The 17,716-nt window shown below is 42.2% G+C and overlaps 1 protein-coding gene across 1 annotated transcript; it reads right to left on the reverse strand.

Moving 5' to 3' along the window:
* Positions 1-2,793: 2,793 nt before the first annotated feature.
* On the reverse strand, positions 2,794-17,692 carry ALKBH1 (alkB homolog 1, histone H2A dioxygenase). The gene is made up of 6 exons (XM_072863988.1): positions 17,558-17,692; positions 14,567-14,675; positions 9,807-9,969; positions 6,189-6,279; positions 4,842-5,035; positions 2,794-4,309 (listed from the first exon to the last, which is right to left on the reverse strand). Exons 1-6 carry the CDS (start codon positions 17,681-17,683, stop codon positions 3,886-3,888), a joined length of 1,107 nt encoding a protein of 368 aa, XP_072720089.1. The 5' UTR covers positions 17,684-17,692; the 3' UTR covers positions 2,794-3,885.
* Positions 17,693-17,716: the final 24 nt, after the last annotated feature.

Raw genomic sequence — 17,716 nt, forward strand, 5'->3', positions numbered from 1 at the left:
TCAACCAGCTTTGGTTATTAGGATTTACAGAGGCATCAGCAGACTGTGGATGACTGTCACTGGTTTTCTTGCAAAGTCTCTTCTTGCATAGAGCTTATCCAAAAAAAGGCCTTTTATATATGGGTCTTTTGAGGCCTCCAGCAACTTCTTTTTCTGGATCATTAATTTCTGCAGTCCATGTACTTCTGTTAACTTTTTGAGGTAATGTGTTCAGACCCAGGCAAGTTTTATGATTTCATCAGAACTAAAGTATGCTTAGAGCACACTGGATTATAGCTCAATTGATTTTGCATCCCAATTAAGTGGAAGACAATCTTGTCACCAACAAGTCTCTTTTCCGTGTTAAGTCTATCCTGCTTCAGGTGTGATGCAGAGAATGAGAATGACTTACATGAATAGATGAAGACAGATCCAAGCTCTTGTCTGCACTCCATAAGATGCAGGCCAGCTTCAACTCGGACCTGTGGCCATAGCAGTGAGATACTGTACTGCTATCTGGGTATTCCCTACCTACTAGCTTCTCCCTACTTACTAGCTCAGCAGAGCACATAGCATAAATAGAGGAGCTTAGGTGCACCTTACTACTATCTGTAGAAATATCTGATGTGGAACATTGAGGAAAAAATATCAACAAGCTCTCAAAGAAAGGAAAAATACCTAAGATCAGAATAATCCCAGCAGCAGGCACAGCTCTAGGGACTGCTTTGCCCATAAGTTACTGCCTGGTTGGCATGCAGAGGGCATGCAGTAAATCTGTCTTGGGCACTAGCCAGCAGCCTGGTTTGTAACACTGAACTTCTCTAGCACAGTACGCTCAAGAGGACTGAAAATTATGTTTGTACAAGCAGCTTCCTCTTCTGCTTCCAGTATTCATCCCACTGTGCTTTGATGCTGGTTCAGCTGGAGATTTTCTTTTCCCTTTACTCTTGATTATAAAAAAGATCAGTAATTGTTTAAACTCTGTTGGACAGTTAGCTTTATCTATAGATCACCTCATGAACACAGTACACGTGGTAAACAACATGCTTCATTTCCAGGTGGCCTTGAATTAAACACATGATTATCTTCCTGTAATCAACTCATTACATTAATTTTCTTGCAGAATTGGTCCAGATGACCTCTTCTTCCTCAGCTGCGCACAGCAGGATATCCTACAAGACTGCTGCCTATGCCATTGATGCAATTTTGTGCTTGTGGCCCTTGGGTAGTACTTTTAGAGGAATTAAAAGCTACAGAGATTATCTCAGCATGCACCTCTACGAACACAAGCAAATATTTGTGGTACCTATAGACAGAAAAATTTGATCAGTGCTATGAAAAATCCTGTTGTGTCATCACAAACCTAAACAAATGGGGTGCAATGTCACAGCCTGAGAGCTGTGTAGAGTAGGTCAATTGTTCCCAATCATTCTGTCCTAGAAGGAAAATTAGCAGAATGTATTTCTGGATGCAGCCCTATTCCCCACCTTCCTCCCAGGGCTGTTGCTGCCTCTTCAAAATCATGTTCTGGAAGCACAGTTTGCAGAGCCCACAGAAGTCCTGTGGTTTGCTCATTTGTACTCCACTCTTCAGTGGTCACAGAACCAATGCTCCTGCTAGGCTGGCAGTTCAGGAAATTCTCCCTTCTTACAGTTGTTTCTCTTTGTACATGGATGACTTTTTGTTTTTTCCTGGGTCATTTCCCATAAGCCCATTTCTGGGTCATGGACTTTTCATTTTCTGGGTGTCGGATACAGGACTAGATCAGGGCTGTCTCTCACTCACAATGGCATTAGATAACAAGCTTAACTGCAAGTCAGTAACTCAGCAAATTCTCAACTCAGCCACATCTAAACATAAGGCTTCAATGGACTGGATACTTCCCACGACCAATTGCTATCAGTAGTTTGTAGCATTTACTACAATTTCGAACTGCAGAAGATGAACAGTATGGTTTCTTGTCCTTGAATCACAGCAGCAATTGAATCCTGGAATAAATGATTGCTGGTCATTTGTTATATATTTGTAGGGAACTGAGGACATAAGAAATGAGAACCATGGACTTAAACCTCAGCCTGTGACATGAAGAAACCAGCTCCAGTTCATGACCATCTTAGTTCCATGACTCTGTCTTCTCTCATCTTCAGTGCTCAGTGAGTTGGCAATTTTTGCTTCCCTCTCAAGAGTGAAGAACAGTCTGCCTTCTCACTGTCAGGAAAACAAATATTCTTCTCCCCTTCCCCACCTTCAGGTGCCGCTAAGGGAGCTTTGCTGTTTTCTGAGACTTACTCAGTCAACTTTCCTTTCTGGTCATGTTGTAACCTCCCTGCGTGACAGTATTCACTCTCCCAGGGCTCAGCTGTAAATACACCAGGCCTAGGGTACAGAAAGGACACTTTTCTGGCACAGAATAAGATATTAAAACCCACATCTGATTATTTTAGACATTAAATTACTGGAGCTCTGTGCAGTATTGTATAAGAAATTAATTGCACACATACACACATTCACCTGCTATGAAATAAGCAGACCAGACATGCTTTCCCCATGAGGAAAAGCTGCCACATACATATTAAATTGGGCTCTGATACTCCAGGCAACACCCATCTGAAACTGCCCAACAAACCCTGAACTGCCCATAAGCAAAGTAGCCCTGCAGACACACGCAGGGCTCCTCCACCTGAGCTGGCAGATGGCAGAGGCAGTAGATCCAAAAGAAGCCTGGAGGGAACAGCACAAGGGATGCGGCAGCATTAACAATACACTGAAATAACTGACAGGGAGAAAAAGAAAAGAAGAAAGAAGCCAGCCCAAAACTGATAGAGATCTTTAATTTAAAAACCGAGTAAGTTTATTCATTGGGAAAGTGCAACAAAATACCCCGGGGATAGTGTATTCCACTCCAACAATTAAAATTGCATTAAAAAGCAGATAGGAAGGTCTGAGTCTTAAAGAGAACTGGCACAAAAGCTAGTGCTTTTCTTTGTTTCGATATATTTATCTTTGGGTGACAGAGATAGTCACTGATTAATTTTTTTAGGTATTTAATTTACAACTTCATTGCTTCTACTTGCAAGTCATTCTGTTCCTTAAAGATGCTAGCTTGGGACTGGAGGACCATAATCTGCAGGCACTTAAGAGGGGGCAGTTTTGAAAGAATGGGAATGTAGGGCTCAGTCACATACTTACTGTTGGGAGGAGACCCAGCTGGGAGCTACTAGATATTCCAAGTCGATATTGCCCCAATTGTTTCTCTCTAAAATCTGAGGTGTACAAAAAAAGTCCAGTTCCACTCATAGGAGCAGTTTCTGCTGCAGCTGAGGGGGTGCAAGCAGGCAAAAGGAGAGCACAGGACTACAGCAAGCTTACAGCAGGTGTTGCTCAAGGGAGCTGCTAGTTTCTGATCACTGAACCAATTTTTGCTGTAGAGGTAACTCTCTTGGAAATGCTGCAGGTAGGTCTCACACCCATAGCAGCCTATTCTCATTCATACCTGTTAACTGCACTTCAGCTGAGCTTTACAAGTCCAATGGGATTCTTTAACACATAGCAATTATGTATCTTTTGCTAGCACTTTCTGCCCAATGATTTCAAAATACTTTATGAGCATCGCTGAACCAAGCTTAAAATTCTCTGACATACAGGTATTTTAAAGGGAACCGAGTACAGTAAACATCTGCAACAACACAGCAATAGAGTTCATCTCCTGAGTCACAGTCCTGAACTTATCCTTCTTTTAAATTCTTTTTCTCCCCCAACCCATTTCTTACAGCAAGAAGGACTACATTTATTCTGCAGAAGTTTATTAATCCCAATACAGACAGGTGTCTTCTAGTATGACTACATTAGTTCCCAATTCCATATGGAGGTTGCCTGTCCAGTCCACGTCAGCACGATCTCCTGGTCTCAGCTGTCTGTATTTGTTTTATGTCTCTTGGCTCTGCTGTTCTCCTGATGGTGACTGTCTTCAGGGGGTGCTTGGCCCTTTCCATTTGTTCCAGATTCCTCTGGAAATTTCTGACCCTCAGCCAACACCTGCCGAATAGTCATATTAATGCGGGAAGACTGCAAGTACTTGGCACAGACCTGCCAATCCTCATCAGAGCTGCGCTCAATGACTGAGCCAACAGGAAGGTCTGAAGAAAGCGCTTGGTCCAGGCACGAAGGCAAAGCTGTCCCTTCAGGGTTGGGGAGGACGCGGGGGACAGCATGGTACAGCAGACGGCTGAAGCCAGACATCACCATGATATCTCCACTGTGCATGAACATTGCTGTTGGGGCCTCCTCCCGCTTCAGGCCCCCAAGCAAAAATATTGAGGATTGCCCAAAACTAGAGATGGTATGGAGAGAGAAGAGAAAACAAAATTTAGGTAGAGAACAATTACATGTACAGTAAGAAAATATTAGCAGCTAAATCCCTTTATTGAAAAAAACCAAACCCGAACAAGAAAACCAGATGGACTCCGAGTAACAGCTTTACAATGAGAACATGGAAAACAGACTAAGAGGCCTGGTTCAAGGTAGGCATAGTGTCAGCAGTTGCCCTGCCAGGTTTGAAGATCTGCTGAGGTATTTCATCCTTGCCTGTTAGTACCCAATTGCCACTCTGCTGCTTTAGAACAGAACTGTGCTCTGTGCAAAGAGCTCTTCTACTCCAGGGGCCACATCCATGCTATTCAAGCAGTCTTCAAAGAAAAACCCATGCCCTTGAGCTACAGCTTCCTACTATTCAAATCTTCAGAGAGTGAAGATTATATACCCAATTAGCAAACTACATCATACCGACTTCCTACAACCATATGCAACCATAGAAAAAAAGCCACCAATCCTTCCACAACACTCGAGTGCTTTCCTCGACTCACCTGAATGATAAAAGGGGCCGAGAATGGTCTAGTTCAGACTCATCCACGTGAATTCCCAGTGAAGAGTCAAAATGATAGTAGTTCAAGATCCCTGCTTGGGCTTGGAAACCCCGGAACCCGCAGGCTGCAGCCACTTGTTCTGACAGGAATGCAAGGTCTGAGGGGAAAGGAGTGTGGTGATTTGCTGAGTACTTCTGGAGGAAGGAGAGTGGGGGGGAAAAAAAAAAAAAACAAACCACACCCAGAACATCAGAGCAGCAAATACAACTGGAAACAAACATTGCATGAGAACTCAGAAGTTTGGCTGATAGTCATGGAGAAGGACATCATATATGCCTGGAAAATGACTACAACATAGGCAGATCCACAGCAGGTTTACCTCTTATCATTTAATTCTGGGCCTATGCTGAGACTGCTAGAGATTCAATTAATCATGGAGTTAATCATTATATCTGGATGGCAAACTTGAAGTCAGTAAGATTAGTACCTAAGGTTAGTACCAACATCCTGATGATCTACTTGGTCACTACCTAAAGCTGCCAATGGAAAGACAGTTCTGTATCTCATCAACAGAGCTCCGAAACAAGCATCTTTGCTCCTTCTTTGAAGGATAAGACAAATAGGAATCCATTGCAAACCTACTTTCTCTCTCTCCCATTAGTGATTCCAAGAGGACTGAAAGGGAATAACCAAGTTTTTATTAAGGCCACCCAATAATAGGCTGACCTGGTAAATACAAGGCTGCAAGCAGATTTGGTTAAGTATCTGCAATATACTGATAAGACTGCATATTCACTCTGCCATCCTTTCTCAGCCTCCATCTGACTCAGTCTTATGAAAAAGTTTATTTTGGTCAGGAGCCCAAAAATAGCTGTTAGTTGATGAGACTGTACTATACTGGTTCAGACTCCTAAGTTCAAAGTCACATCAGCAGCAATCTCTTCCTGCTCTCGCTCACCCCTCCAAAGAGGAATAGTTTCTCAGAAGTAGCTGTCTTCAAGCACTCAAGGTCATTCTCACCTTAAGTAGTTAACAATGCTTTTGTGACCATCCCTTTTGGTAGGGTAAAAATGCTCACTTACCCTGAAATAGAGTCACAGGTCTAGAGCTGAGTATATGCTATCACGTTACCTTTCAAAGGAAAGAACACAGCAATGGACTTTTGCTGTTAAATCCTTCACAGTAAACTAAAACAGATTAAAGTGTTCCTACAAACATGGTTTGTTACAGCCTTTCCTCAAGACTGTCTTGTAGGATCATAAGCATTTTATGCCATGATACCCTCCTCTGTCTGCCATTCTGAGTGCTTACAGCTAAGAAAAATGGAGAAGAATTTAATTTCCATACCTTAGTATCCCAATTATAATGGTAACCGAGGGTCACCCAGCGCAGCTTCTCCAATAAACTTCTGGGCTCCCGTTTACTGGAACCTTTCCTTCTGCAAAGACAAAATGGAAAGAAATAGGATACATGTTAATTTCTGAGGGGTTTTCTGGTAGCGCAGCATACAGTAATGAGATTCACTCATCCATATGACAGCCTATTAAAACCATCAATGCTAAACTTTTATTTTCAGTGCCCCTATTTTTTTTCCTCCAAAGACCTTGAAAATTCAGTTCATGCAATTTGTCCAAGCTATAGGGCCTACTGCCAACTGCTGTCAGTTTGAAAGGTTGTATTTTCAACATGGTACATAATGGGTTATCAGATGGAGACAATAAAATGAATGGGTGCAGATTTAGAAGTCAGAATTAAGCATGTACTATCTGAGCACCTGAAAGTGAAAGAACAGAATCTATGAAGATCTAAAAGCTGCAAACACAAGGAAAAAATATTCTAGGCACTTAATGGAAAATGACACGAAAGGAAAATGCTTCGCCTGACAGTGAAGCATATCAAGCTGCATAATACTGCAAAGGATCATTAGTTCTACTACTTAGTACTTTTACAAGAAGTCCTTAGGATGGACTGACTCAATGTTCAGTAAGAAGCAAGACTGCTCTAGCTATGACCATACATTTCTTGTAATGTCAATAAGTCTAGATTGCAGGTGTCTCCTATGCAGACTGCTATGCAGGACAAAAAACTGTTCTTCTCAAGTGACAGCCCTAATGCAGAGGGACTCAGTGGTCTGAAGCCACATGCCAATTTACCATTCTTACTTGAAGGTGGGGAATGCAGGAAGATACCTCAGGGATGGGCTTTTACTTCGGCCTACAGAAAAGTCCTTAAAAAGTTAAACAGTATTACTATAGTAAATCAGATAGAAACATGCTAGTGACAAATACAAAAAGGAAGGTACACTTCTATCTTCTAGTCCACTTGTTCTAGCAATTTCAGCTTCTTTTCTCAAGCTAAGTCATGTATTATGGTAAAAAAAGAAAAGGGAAATGTACTCAGAACATCATAATAAACAGTAGCACCAGATGGTTGGCTCTCATTTATAGCCTCATTAGTTCAGTAAAACACGCTCTCTTTTACAAAACAGGATTCATATTTGTGCTGCCACGGTCAAGTCTCAGCCAATCATCTGCATTTAATGTGCATTTCTACCTGGATACACAGCTTGTTTCTGCCCTTCACCTATACCGTACTGATAGCTCCTAAGCTAAACCAGGAACACTATTAAAAGGCCAGTTTCTTTACCTTTAGTAATTTTTCATAGCTCACTGATTATGGAAAGAAAGTCATCTTTCCAGTTTCCATCTTTGTCATAGGGTAATAGCAACTGCAATTACCATAATGCAGCAACACAGTAACTGTCAAATACATGCTGCTTGGAACAATTCATGGAGCCTACAAGCAGGTAACACAGCATTTAGAAAAGGGAGAGCCCACAACTCATTCCTCTACATCTTTCAATCGACAAACATAATGTTCATCATTAAACATTTTTAGCACGTGCCTCTTGAAAGTGACCTTTTTCTTTCGCTACAGTGCTAGAGCATTTGCACAACAGCAGGAACTCAGAATATGCTCAGTAGGTCCTTACTCCCAGAACTTAGTATTTTGCATGTGATTTCACATGCGATTGCTAAGGAGAGGAAAGTCTAAGTGTTATGTATCTGGAAACAGTAAGTTCCTAGAGCTGTAGCAGCAGGTGCTCCTACAAGAAAGCACAGAGGAATTCTGGTATAACTATGTTAGAAAGAGAAGACTACTGAACAGCAGGGAGGTTTTGGTCTGAAGCTCCCTTTTTTCTTTATTCACTACTAAATGATTGCATCTATAAAATCCCCCCAGCCTTTTCCTTATACACAAGGATATATATATCCCTTGTAGGGATGCTCTACCCCCTTTTATGCTTTTAATTGTCCCCAGCACTAAAGAAAATACCCAAACTCCGCTTTGCGAGGAGAGCATAGCATACGTTTCTAGGAACGGTATGGACTCTCCCTACCTTGTCGATTCCTGCATCCTGAAAAGAGCAGATAAACCATGACCCAGGCACATTTATGCATCTTCCTGATGGCTTTAAAAAGCATTAAAGTTGTGTCCAATCTTGGAAGTAGACCTCTTTTTACTTAAGCACTCTGTTTCTCCCCTCCCTGAAAGGCTCTCACTCCAGATACTAGACAAGTTGGCTAGTTTGATCCACTGTCCCCTAGGTAAAAGCACAAATACAGCAGTTTGCTTGCTTGAAGACTCAGGCAAGTGCTTAATAAAACTGCCAGTTTCTGCCAGCCATCACTCTTCCAAACACTGTTTTCAACTGAACTGGATTCAGCTGCAAATTAACCTCTGATCATTCTCTGTGTGTGCAGGAGGTGCTGCTAGGAAAGGCCTGTCAAGCTGGAACAGTACCCCACTTTTTTCAGCTGTAGGGCACAATGCACAACACTTTCAAAGAACAATTTTTCATCCTTGATGGAACACAAAAAAGGCATCTGAATTTCTGTAACTAATTCTGAGTGAGCCTGGAAAACACAAGTGGGGGCATAACTTCTCTCCTAGGTGCAAATATTTAGAAGTCCAAATCTTGCTTTTGCCATTCCATATCTTGTAGATGTTAAGAGTATTTTTGATGAAAAATCTCAGCATGTCAATTTTACTAAGAGACTGAGGTGGAAGATGAGAGTTGTAGGGAACTCTGGTCACTCCATCACATAAAACAATCATTATGAAAAATGAGCAGTGAAATCAATAAGGTAATGATAAATACCCAAATAACTAAAAGACTGTGTACTGTAAACAGCATCTATCTTGTATGTATTTTTACAGGTGGCTAATTAAAAAAAAAGTCTTTAAAACTTTCTACTTGACTTCAAACCTTGGACAAATTCTCCATTAAGTCCCAAATCAGGTACAGGAAAGGCAGCTGCGTCAGCCACAGAACTCTGAACCTGTGGGAACCTTTCAGAGTAAACAGGATTGCCATTAAAATGGTACATTTAATCACCATCTCAGATTGAATGAAAAAAAAAACAAAACAAAACAAAACCAAAACAAAACAACAAAATACTTTGGAAAATAAAACCACAGAAACTAGCTGCCTTGAGAAGTTCAAAAAAGTGCAGATAACAGCCCTTTAATTACAGTATACTAGGTCCGACAGCTGACTGGGAAGAAGAGCTAGCATGAGTGGGGTGTTTGGAAAGGATCCCTTTTGCCTCAGGAAAACTGAGGCCTAGAGAGCCTCATGTTTCCACTTGTAGCTGAGCTTAGCAAGCTTCCAAGCACCATGATATCAGCCAGGGTCACTATTTTACATTTGACTGATGGCTTTGGAATAATTTGCTACTACGAAATCCCATTGTGAGTGTGAAAGCAGAGAATTAACAAGGATGCATATAAAGTCATGAAAAATCCATCTTTAACTTGGCACGTCCGACACCATCTGTATACTGCCAGCATGTACACAATCTTTTTCAGCTTCCCTTCCCTGCTTATTTTTCTTAGACCTTCTCAGAGCTGAGACCTTTTGGCTCCGTTAGTTTTGACCACCAAAGGTTAGGGTGGACTTACCTCAGCTGCTCCTTGCTCTGTCCCCACAGGTCAATGGTCTTCTCAGGAGCCATGTGCAGGTCCAGGTTGCAGACATTGGGTTTCTGGGGGTATAGCTTGAGACACTGTTTCACCCAGTGACGCTGGCAGCCCGGAAGGAAAGGGTTTGGTATGAAAATAAACCCTGACCACAGAGAAAAAGGGAGGGGGTGGGGAGAAAGTATGATTAGGTATTTCCCTGTTTTTTCTAAAACAAAAGCAAAGGGCAGGGGTCAGAGGTACTGCCTCTGACCTAAAAAACACCTTAGACATACAACCACTGACTTTGCATGTAAGCTGATGCAGCTGATGCCTCTATTAACAGGCCTGAATAGTTAAGTTAAAACCTATTGTTTTTTTCAGTACAAATAAATGGTGGCCATAAGGGAGAAAGCAGGCAGGGCAGCCAACAATGGTCCAAGTAAAAAAATGACAATAAAGGACATATCTGTGTAAGGCATATTGATTACAGGTAGATAGAGGAGTAAGAACTTGGAAAGCCAATTGCTTTGGAGTAAATTTTATTTTGAAATGATTCAGCAAGACTTTTCTCTTGAACCCTGCAAAGTTCAAGTAATTCTGGCCTAGTTTTTCTAGACTTCAAACTAACCTTGTCACTGCCTCTGAACTCATACTGTCTTCTTATTGCTGCTTCAGTGTCATGAACTGCAGAGAGCAGCTCACAGGCTGAACAAGTCTCTAGTAACGTAAACTGTCCGCTCCTTTGCTTCATGCTTATTTCCAGGTAAGTCTGGTTGTATCCATCTTTGTATTCTGGTATGGTAATACTCAAAGGGGATGAAAGTCAAATTATATCCCAAACTGCCTTCCCAAACTGCTTGTTGCTGACTGCAAATACTTTGCAGTCATTGTTAATTAACAAAACAAAATAAACATGTAGCTAGTCTGCACAGTCATTTAGCCGGGCACCTCAGGCAAAGTTCAAACAGCAGCCCAAATAAGAGGGTTAGCAGAGATGTAATGGATTGATTTGGTCTATATCTTAGCAGACAAGACTCCTTGACATAAGATCTGCCACCACCAGGAGTGCTAACAGGATTCTTCACTGGAATTTTCTCCCCAGCACCCCAGGGGTGTTTCCTTCCAGGCCAAGGTTGATGGTATTGATGAATGAGTGTCTGACGGGAAGATGCTATTAATCGGTGTTGTACCTACTCTGAGAATCAAGGCACTTTCTCAAAGACTGTCAATTCAGTAAGACTCACCAACACAAAATTCACACACAAAGAGAGATAAGGGTATAGGAGGAGCAAAGGAAAAGGAGGTTTCAAGGTTTTGTCCTACTGTGCCTTTTTTAACTTCTCAGTCATATCAAGTTAAACAGAGACAAAAATAGATGAAAAAGGAAGCAGCAAGGCTAGGAATCTCAGTAGGATACAAACTTGCCTTGTGGCCTTATGAAAGTGGTAATAAAAGCATAGAAACAGCTTCCTGCCAGCATATCTCACAAACCTCACAAGATTAAATTAACTGGTTAGAAAGAGAGCCTTCAGTGTATTAATAATATACTGTCATTCATTTCACTCCATTCCCTGCATCTTCAGACTATGGCAGCCTTCTGATAGGTCTGGTTACAAGAAGTTTCTTTGCCAGAAGCATTAAATTTACTTTCTGTTGGTCTCTGCATAGAACAGAATAATAATATTGCCCTTCCTGTCTACAGCTTTTGATGTGGGGTTCTCAAAGCACTTTGCTACATTCATTAAATTATGCTTTATCTCCAGGTATTAATGAAGGAATTGAAGCCTGGAGGGCTAGTTACACACAGAGCTGAGAACAAGAATCCAAATTTTATGACTCTTGTATCAGAAGCTTAGAACATGCTCATGTCTCTCCAAACTTTTCATTGCTTACTCCTAAGAAACCAGAGTAGTCTAGAGTTACAAGAGTGAGAACAACTAAAAAGTGGGTTACTGCTATGCTTCTGATGTCAAGAAAGGCAGAAAACCCTGAATTTCTAACAGTTGCAGAGTTTTACTATAAAATTCTACACTAGCATTCAAGACTAATAGTTCCTGGGAGGGCAAATAGTGCTAGAAATCACTGACTTACCACACATGGGAGGGAGAAGAGTAAGAAATATATTTCTGTAGCAATCTTTCTGAGCTGACTAAAGAACACCACAGACAAGCTTTGAAGGGAACACAATTGAACCTCTTGGCCTTGAAAGAGTTGGTCTGAGTGGAATGGGCAAAAGACGAATTCTTTGGGGATCTATATAAAAGGAATGAATAAACATAAAAGTATATATACACTATATGAAAGTAAAGGAATCTGCCTTGAGGAAGGCAGAATCTGCCTTGAGGAAGGCAGAAGAGAGAATTATCTTACTGCAGCAAAATCTTGTGGCACACTAGGAATTCATTTACACCTAGTGAAAGTGGTCTCCAACCTCAGTCAAAGGAAGGATAAGACACATAGATGTCTAACAACAAGAACAACCCCTCATAAAACCAATTTGTGTCAGTTAAAGACCCAAAACCAGCATCACCCACATCTCACAGAACTCAGGACACTGCAAGAGAAATTCACCCACCTTCCTTAGTCTTATATTTCATTGCTGACTGTGGGAACAAAACCAAATAACTTCCCTTCCATTTGCCCATAGACAAACTAAAGAAATTCTAACTTATTTTAGAGGGCTATTGGGGCAGTTGGTTAAATATCTTATAGTGCTTTAGGATGTCCAGATAAAGGTAGCTGGAAAAGGATAAAATATTATTCTTGTCCACACATGATTTGATTCTAAACAGGACTGAGAGAATTTGTTAATGTATTTGCATTTCATTTTAGTGAAAGGTTTTCTTTGTCAAAGCAGAAGAAAAATGCAGTTAAGTGGAACACTTGTGATGCCCCCACCATGTAATTGCTTGGAAAGACATTTAGACAGACATAAAATGACAAGTGAGACCAAGCAAGGGCAGCTATAATATGACAGGTAAGCGGAACAAAAAATGTATAGAGGCAAGAAGAGGTGGAAGCCTTTCTCCTGAAGTTATTCAATTCCCTATATATTAACCCTGCCAGATGGCTAGTGTGGCTGCCTCAGTTTCAGAAATGGTAGGCTGGCTTCATAGCAACCCACGCAGACACTGACTGCAGTCCCGATGAACCAAAAGAAACATGAGAAAAAACAAAATCAAACAAACAAAAAATCCCTGAAATAAGGAGGATCTGGGAAACTACAAACTCATCAGCCTTACCAAAACCCCTGGTAAGATTATGGAGCAAACTTTCATGACAGCCATTTCCAGACACAAGGTAGTTGGGAACAGCCAGCATGGACTTACTGAAGGCAAATTTTGTCTAACCAGCCTTACTGCCTGACACAGTGAGATGCCCAGACAAGGAGAGAGCAGGGGATGCTGTTTACCTAGGCTTTAGCAAAGTTTTCCAGTCGGTCTCCTGCAGCATCATGGATTTTATGGGTAAACTAAAAGGGTGAGCAAAAGCTGGCTGGGCCACCAGGCTTAAAGAATAGTAATTTGACAGTTCAAAGTCTAAACCAGTGGCTGTTATGAGCTGCATTCCTCAGGTTGATACTGGGACCAAGACTGACAACTACATCTACATCAACAACCTGGATGATGGGATGTTCATCCTCATCACACTTACAGATAACACTAAACTGGGGCAGCAGTGGGGCTACTGCTGCTACTGAAAGGGACCTTGACAAACCAAAGGAATGGGCCAGCAAGAACCTCAGGAAGCTCAACAGTGATAATCCTGCACCTGAGGCAGAATAACCCCATGCAACAGTACAGCCTGAGGACCCGAGGACCAGGGAGCAGCTCTAAATCAAAGGACCACGGGGGTCTTGGAGGACAAATTGAGCACGAGTCAGTAGTGCACCCTTGCGGCAATAATGGCTGATTACACATTGGCCTATATTAGTAAGAGCTACCTAAAGGGACATCACAGAGAAGGTGGAGCCAGATTCTTTTCAGAGGTCCATAGCAAGATTATGAGAGGCAACGGTCACAAATTACAGCAAAACAAATTTTTATTAGATATAAGGTGAAAAAAATCACAACAACAGTGGCCAAACACTGAAAGAGGTGCCCAGAGAGGGTATGTAATCTCTGTCCTTGGAGATTTCCAAAACTCACCAATACAAACCTCTGAGCGACCTGATCTAACTTTCAACTTGACCCTGCTTTAAGCAGGGAGTTGGGCTAGACCTCTGGAGTTCCAGCCTAACATCCTTCTGTGATTCTACCAGGTGACCTGCAAACCTAAGATCCATTTCAGTTATTTAAATAACCTGCCTAATGAAATTACTCTGTACCTTGAATAGGACAAAAGGTTCTTATTCACTTATTGTACTCAGTGTTCTACACCACCAAGTACATGCCACACTTCAGCCCCAAAATGACTGTATTTCAGTCACTTATCTAATTTTCATTATATATGTTGAGAAAAAATAGATGCTACAGAAATATAAAATCTCTGTCAAAGGCAACAGGAATCCATTCTCAGGAGGAATGGTCTGGTTCACAGACTGTGAAACAACTGGCCCTTCTGTTCTCACCTTCATATATATTGCTGCATCCCACCCTTTAGCCGACTCGTTTGTCCTCCTGCCCTTAAAATAACGTTAAATTACACTTAGGCAAACCAAAATAGCTTTTTCAGGCAGGGCAAGGAGGATAAGATGGAAGATGCCTGAATCCAAAGCAACAAGATTGTGTTTAATTTTTCTTGAAATCAGAAGTACCTACCTGGATACCCATTGAGGCCATAGGCTTTCCACTGGCTAACTGGCTGTAATCCTGCTCTGTAGGCATCTTGATCACTGACTGAAGAAATACTCAGCTGTGATCTGAACACCTGGCAAAAGAACACAGATCTGGTTAAAAAAAAAAAAAAAGAAAAAAAGAAAAAAAAGGGAAGAAATACAAAACTCATCCAAAAATAGCACCTATAAGAAAGAGTGCTACAATATTACTGGGTAAGTCTTGTGAAAATGTCAACTGTACTGCAGAACTATTTTCTAAGCAACTGTGACCAGAACAATGCATGCTGCTAACAGAGCTAGTATGTACTCAGCACAAGAATCAAAAGGTACCTACAGTTTTTACAATACTTAGGGATCAGGAGAGATGTCCTCCATTCATTAAAAAACCCAAACAATTTATACCAATGAGAAAAAATTCAGCACTATTTGTCCCTTTCCACAGTACAGCCTCATCATTATAAAACATTCTGGTAATTATCAATCTCCATTAGAGAGCAATATTTAGTACCCATAACACTATATAACTTCAAAGAACGTTCCAAATACAAGTTGCTTATGATCCCATAGGGTAGATGACTATTCTCATCTGTAATTTACAGAAGGAGAAGTAGTACAGTGATGAAGTGGCCAAAGTTGTCTGATGTGAAGGACTGCAGAAACCCTGTGAATTCTGAATACCACATTGCCACTTCTGTTTCCAACAGCAGGGTCAACAGTTCAAGGCTTAGCAAGATAGATTTTCTTGATATACTCTCTTGGGTCACAATAACACATGTATTTAAGCTGCAATAAGACAACACTTGCTGAAAAACTCATCCACTGTGTTCCCACTCCCTTCTTCCCTTACAACTGGGAACCATCTTAGGGAGGGCAGGGTAGAGGCAGGTTGGTTTTGTTCTGGCTTAGTTCCCCAGTCCAGCTCTCCACATGGCTGTGCAAAAGCACAGGCTCGTATAAGGAAGCAGCTGGCCAGGCATAGTGGGAATAAGCAGGCAGAGACAGGCAAGACTTTGTTTATGACGATTTAAAGTGTATATGAAATTAAGACCTTTGCACGCAGACTCTGCAGTGGTGAACATGTAAATCAGTCTCTCTGCAGGCTGACAGCTCTGGTTAATGTCTTCTGAGCAACGGGTCTAAATTATGTACATAGAATTTGTAAGAAAACTCTAAACTGGTACTAGGCAGCAACTTCTGGCAACATGCTCAGTTTTACCATTTTTCAGCTCTGGCAAAAGCAGCTTTGCGACTGCCAGCCTTGAAGAGCTTAGTTCAGAGACCTGTCTGCAGAACGTCCCTAAGAAGGCTCTTCCTTTGACTAAGACTCTGCCACCTCTCTGCCTTCTCAAACTGCTTACACACCAGCTGCTGCCAGGGCTTCTGGAGAACAGGAGCTGTTTCTATGCTTAAGAATTACATGTGCTGAATCAGTTAAATAAGCCTGGTAGTAGGGCAGCTGGGGTATGTCACACTTCACTGAGGAGCTCAATCACTTGAAGCAGTTTTCTGAAAGAAAAGGAACAATAGTATCTGGGCCAATCTGCCTGGCCTGTAGCTGCTCTTAAAGAGAGGAGCCAGATGTTTTTAACCTGGGGGAAAGAGGAATAAAAGATGCTTTCACTAGTAAGCTATCAACTGATCTTAAAAGGTAACAGGCACAAAAGGAATGATATGGACAGGGGACAGATGCTTCTGGTGCTTTTAAGTACTCTGAATTTCCTAGAAGGGTTGTAATGCTGGAATCCTTTATTTGCTAAAAGATTGCTGCAAGCTCAAGAAAGGCTGAAATGTTAACAACTCCCTTGTTTAATGCTAACGCCTTGAACAATTTCATGAGTCAGGTTTTGTGTCCCATCAACAATATCAAAATTATAGTCTGAAAAGATAGAAAAAAATATATTCTAATAGAACAGTAAAAAGAAAAGGCTAAGCATTTGAACTATGAAAAATTAGGCAAAGTTTAATTTTAACTATATTCCCTACTCACTTTTTTCATATAGGCTCATACATAGAAAACCCCTGGTTAACAATACTTCAGCAGATATCTGTTATCCTTTTGTGAGGTGACACAATGGAAGATAAGTTTAAAGGATCACTTCTCCATCACTCAAGACATGGTAAACTACTAATCATGATGGCTACTACTTTCAGATGTGCTCCTGACTGTGTGCTCCCAATCTACTGCAACAGTTGGACTTGCCCTGATGGCTAAGCCAAATGGTTATTTTACAGGAGTAAGAAATGAGAAGACACTTTACCAAGGGGAAGACAGCAAGAACCCTGGGCACGCACTGCACAGCAGGGGGAAGCTGATCGCAGCTCCCTCTCCAGCTCACCCAGGTGTTTCAGAGCCAAGACAAGGACCAGGAGGCCCAGAAAATAGTGACAGCTCCAATAGTAAAACTTGCCTTTTTTCTGTCCACGTGTTCCTTTGCTTCCCTTAAGTAACACATGGTTCTATTAGAGCCTTTGGAGATCCCTTACTGCAGCATAGAGAACTAATTAAATATTATGGGAGTAAATAAACATAAGCAAAAGTGGTAAATCTGTGAATAGGCAGCGTGTTGGCCAGGGGCGGCTAGGACGGCCCCTTGGGCCCTCGGACAGAGTCCTGTAACCCCGCGGGCAGCCAGCCCAAAGGGACTCTAGGCAAGCCTGCCCCTGGGTCCCGCAGGTAGAGGGGCCCTGGGCCCCCAGAGCTGCACACCCTTCCTCAGCTGCTCACCTCTACTCATGCAACTAGTTTTTAAACGTTACAGCGACCCGTAAGAGGCTCAGCGCTCGAGGGCAGCGTCTTCTAGCCAGTAACGGGACGGCATTAGAGACCTGGCGTCGAGCACGAAGGAAAGCAGTAGGTAGAGAGCGCAGGCTACAGCAACACGGCCACAGCACCGCACTGAAACACCGCGACACCGCTCAGAGGGCGGGACGAGCTCGGAGCGCGCCGTGGGCTCTGAGAGGAGCCCAGCGTTACCTGGCCCCCCGGCACAGAGAAGTCCACCACGCCCCGCAAGTCCGACACGTCGCGTTGCCGGTAGAAGCGAAAAAGCCGGCGGAAAGCGTCCTCCCCGCCCTCCCGGGTCAGGGTCGCTGCCGCCATTTTGGCCAGGCCGCGGAGGGCGGCGGGCGGCGC

Source organism: Ciconia boyciana, chromosome 6, assembly GCF_034638445.1.
Source record: "Ciconia boyciana chromosome 6, ASM3463844v1, whole genome shotgun sequence".
Classification (NCBI taxonomy): domain Eukaryota; kingdom Metazoa; phylum Chordata; class Aves; order Ciconiiformes; family Ciconiidae; genus Ciconia; species Ciconia boyciana.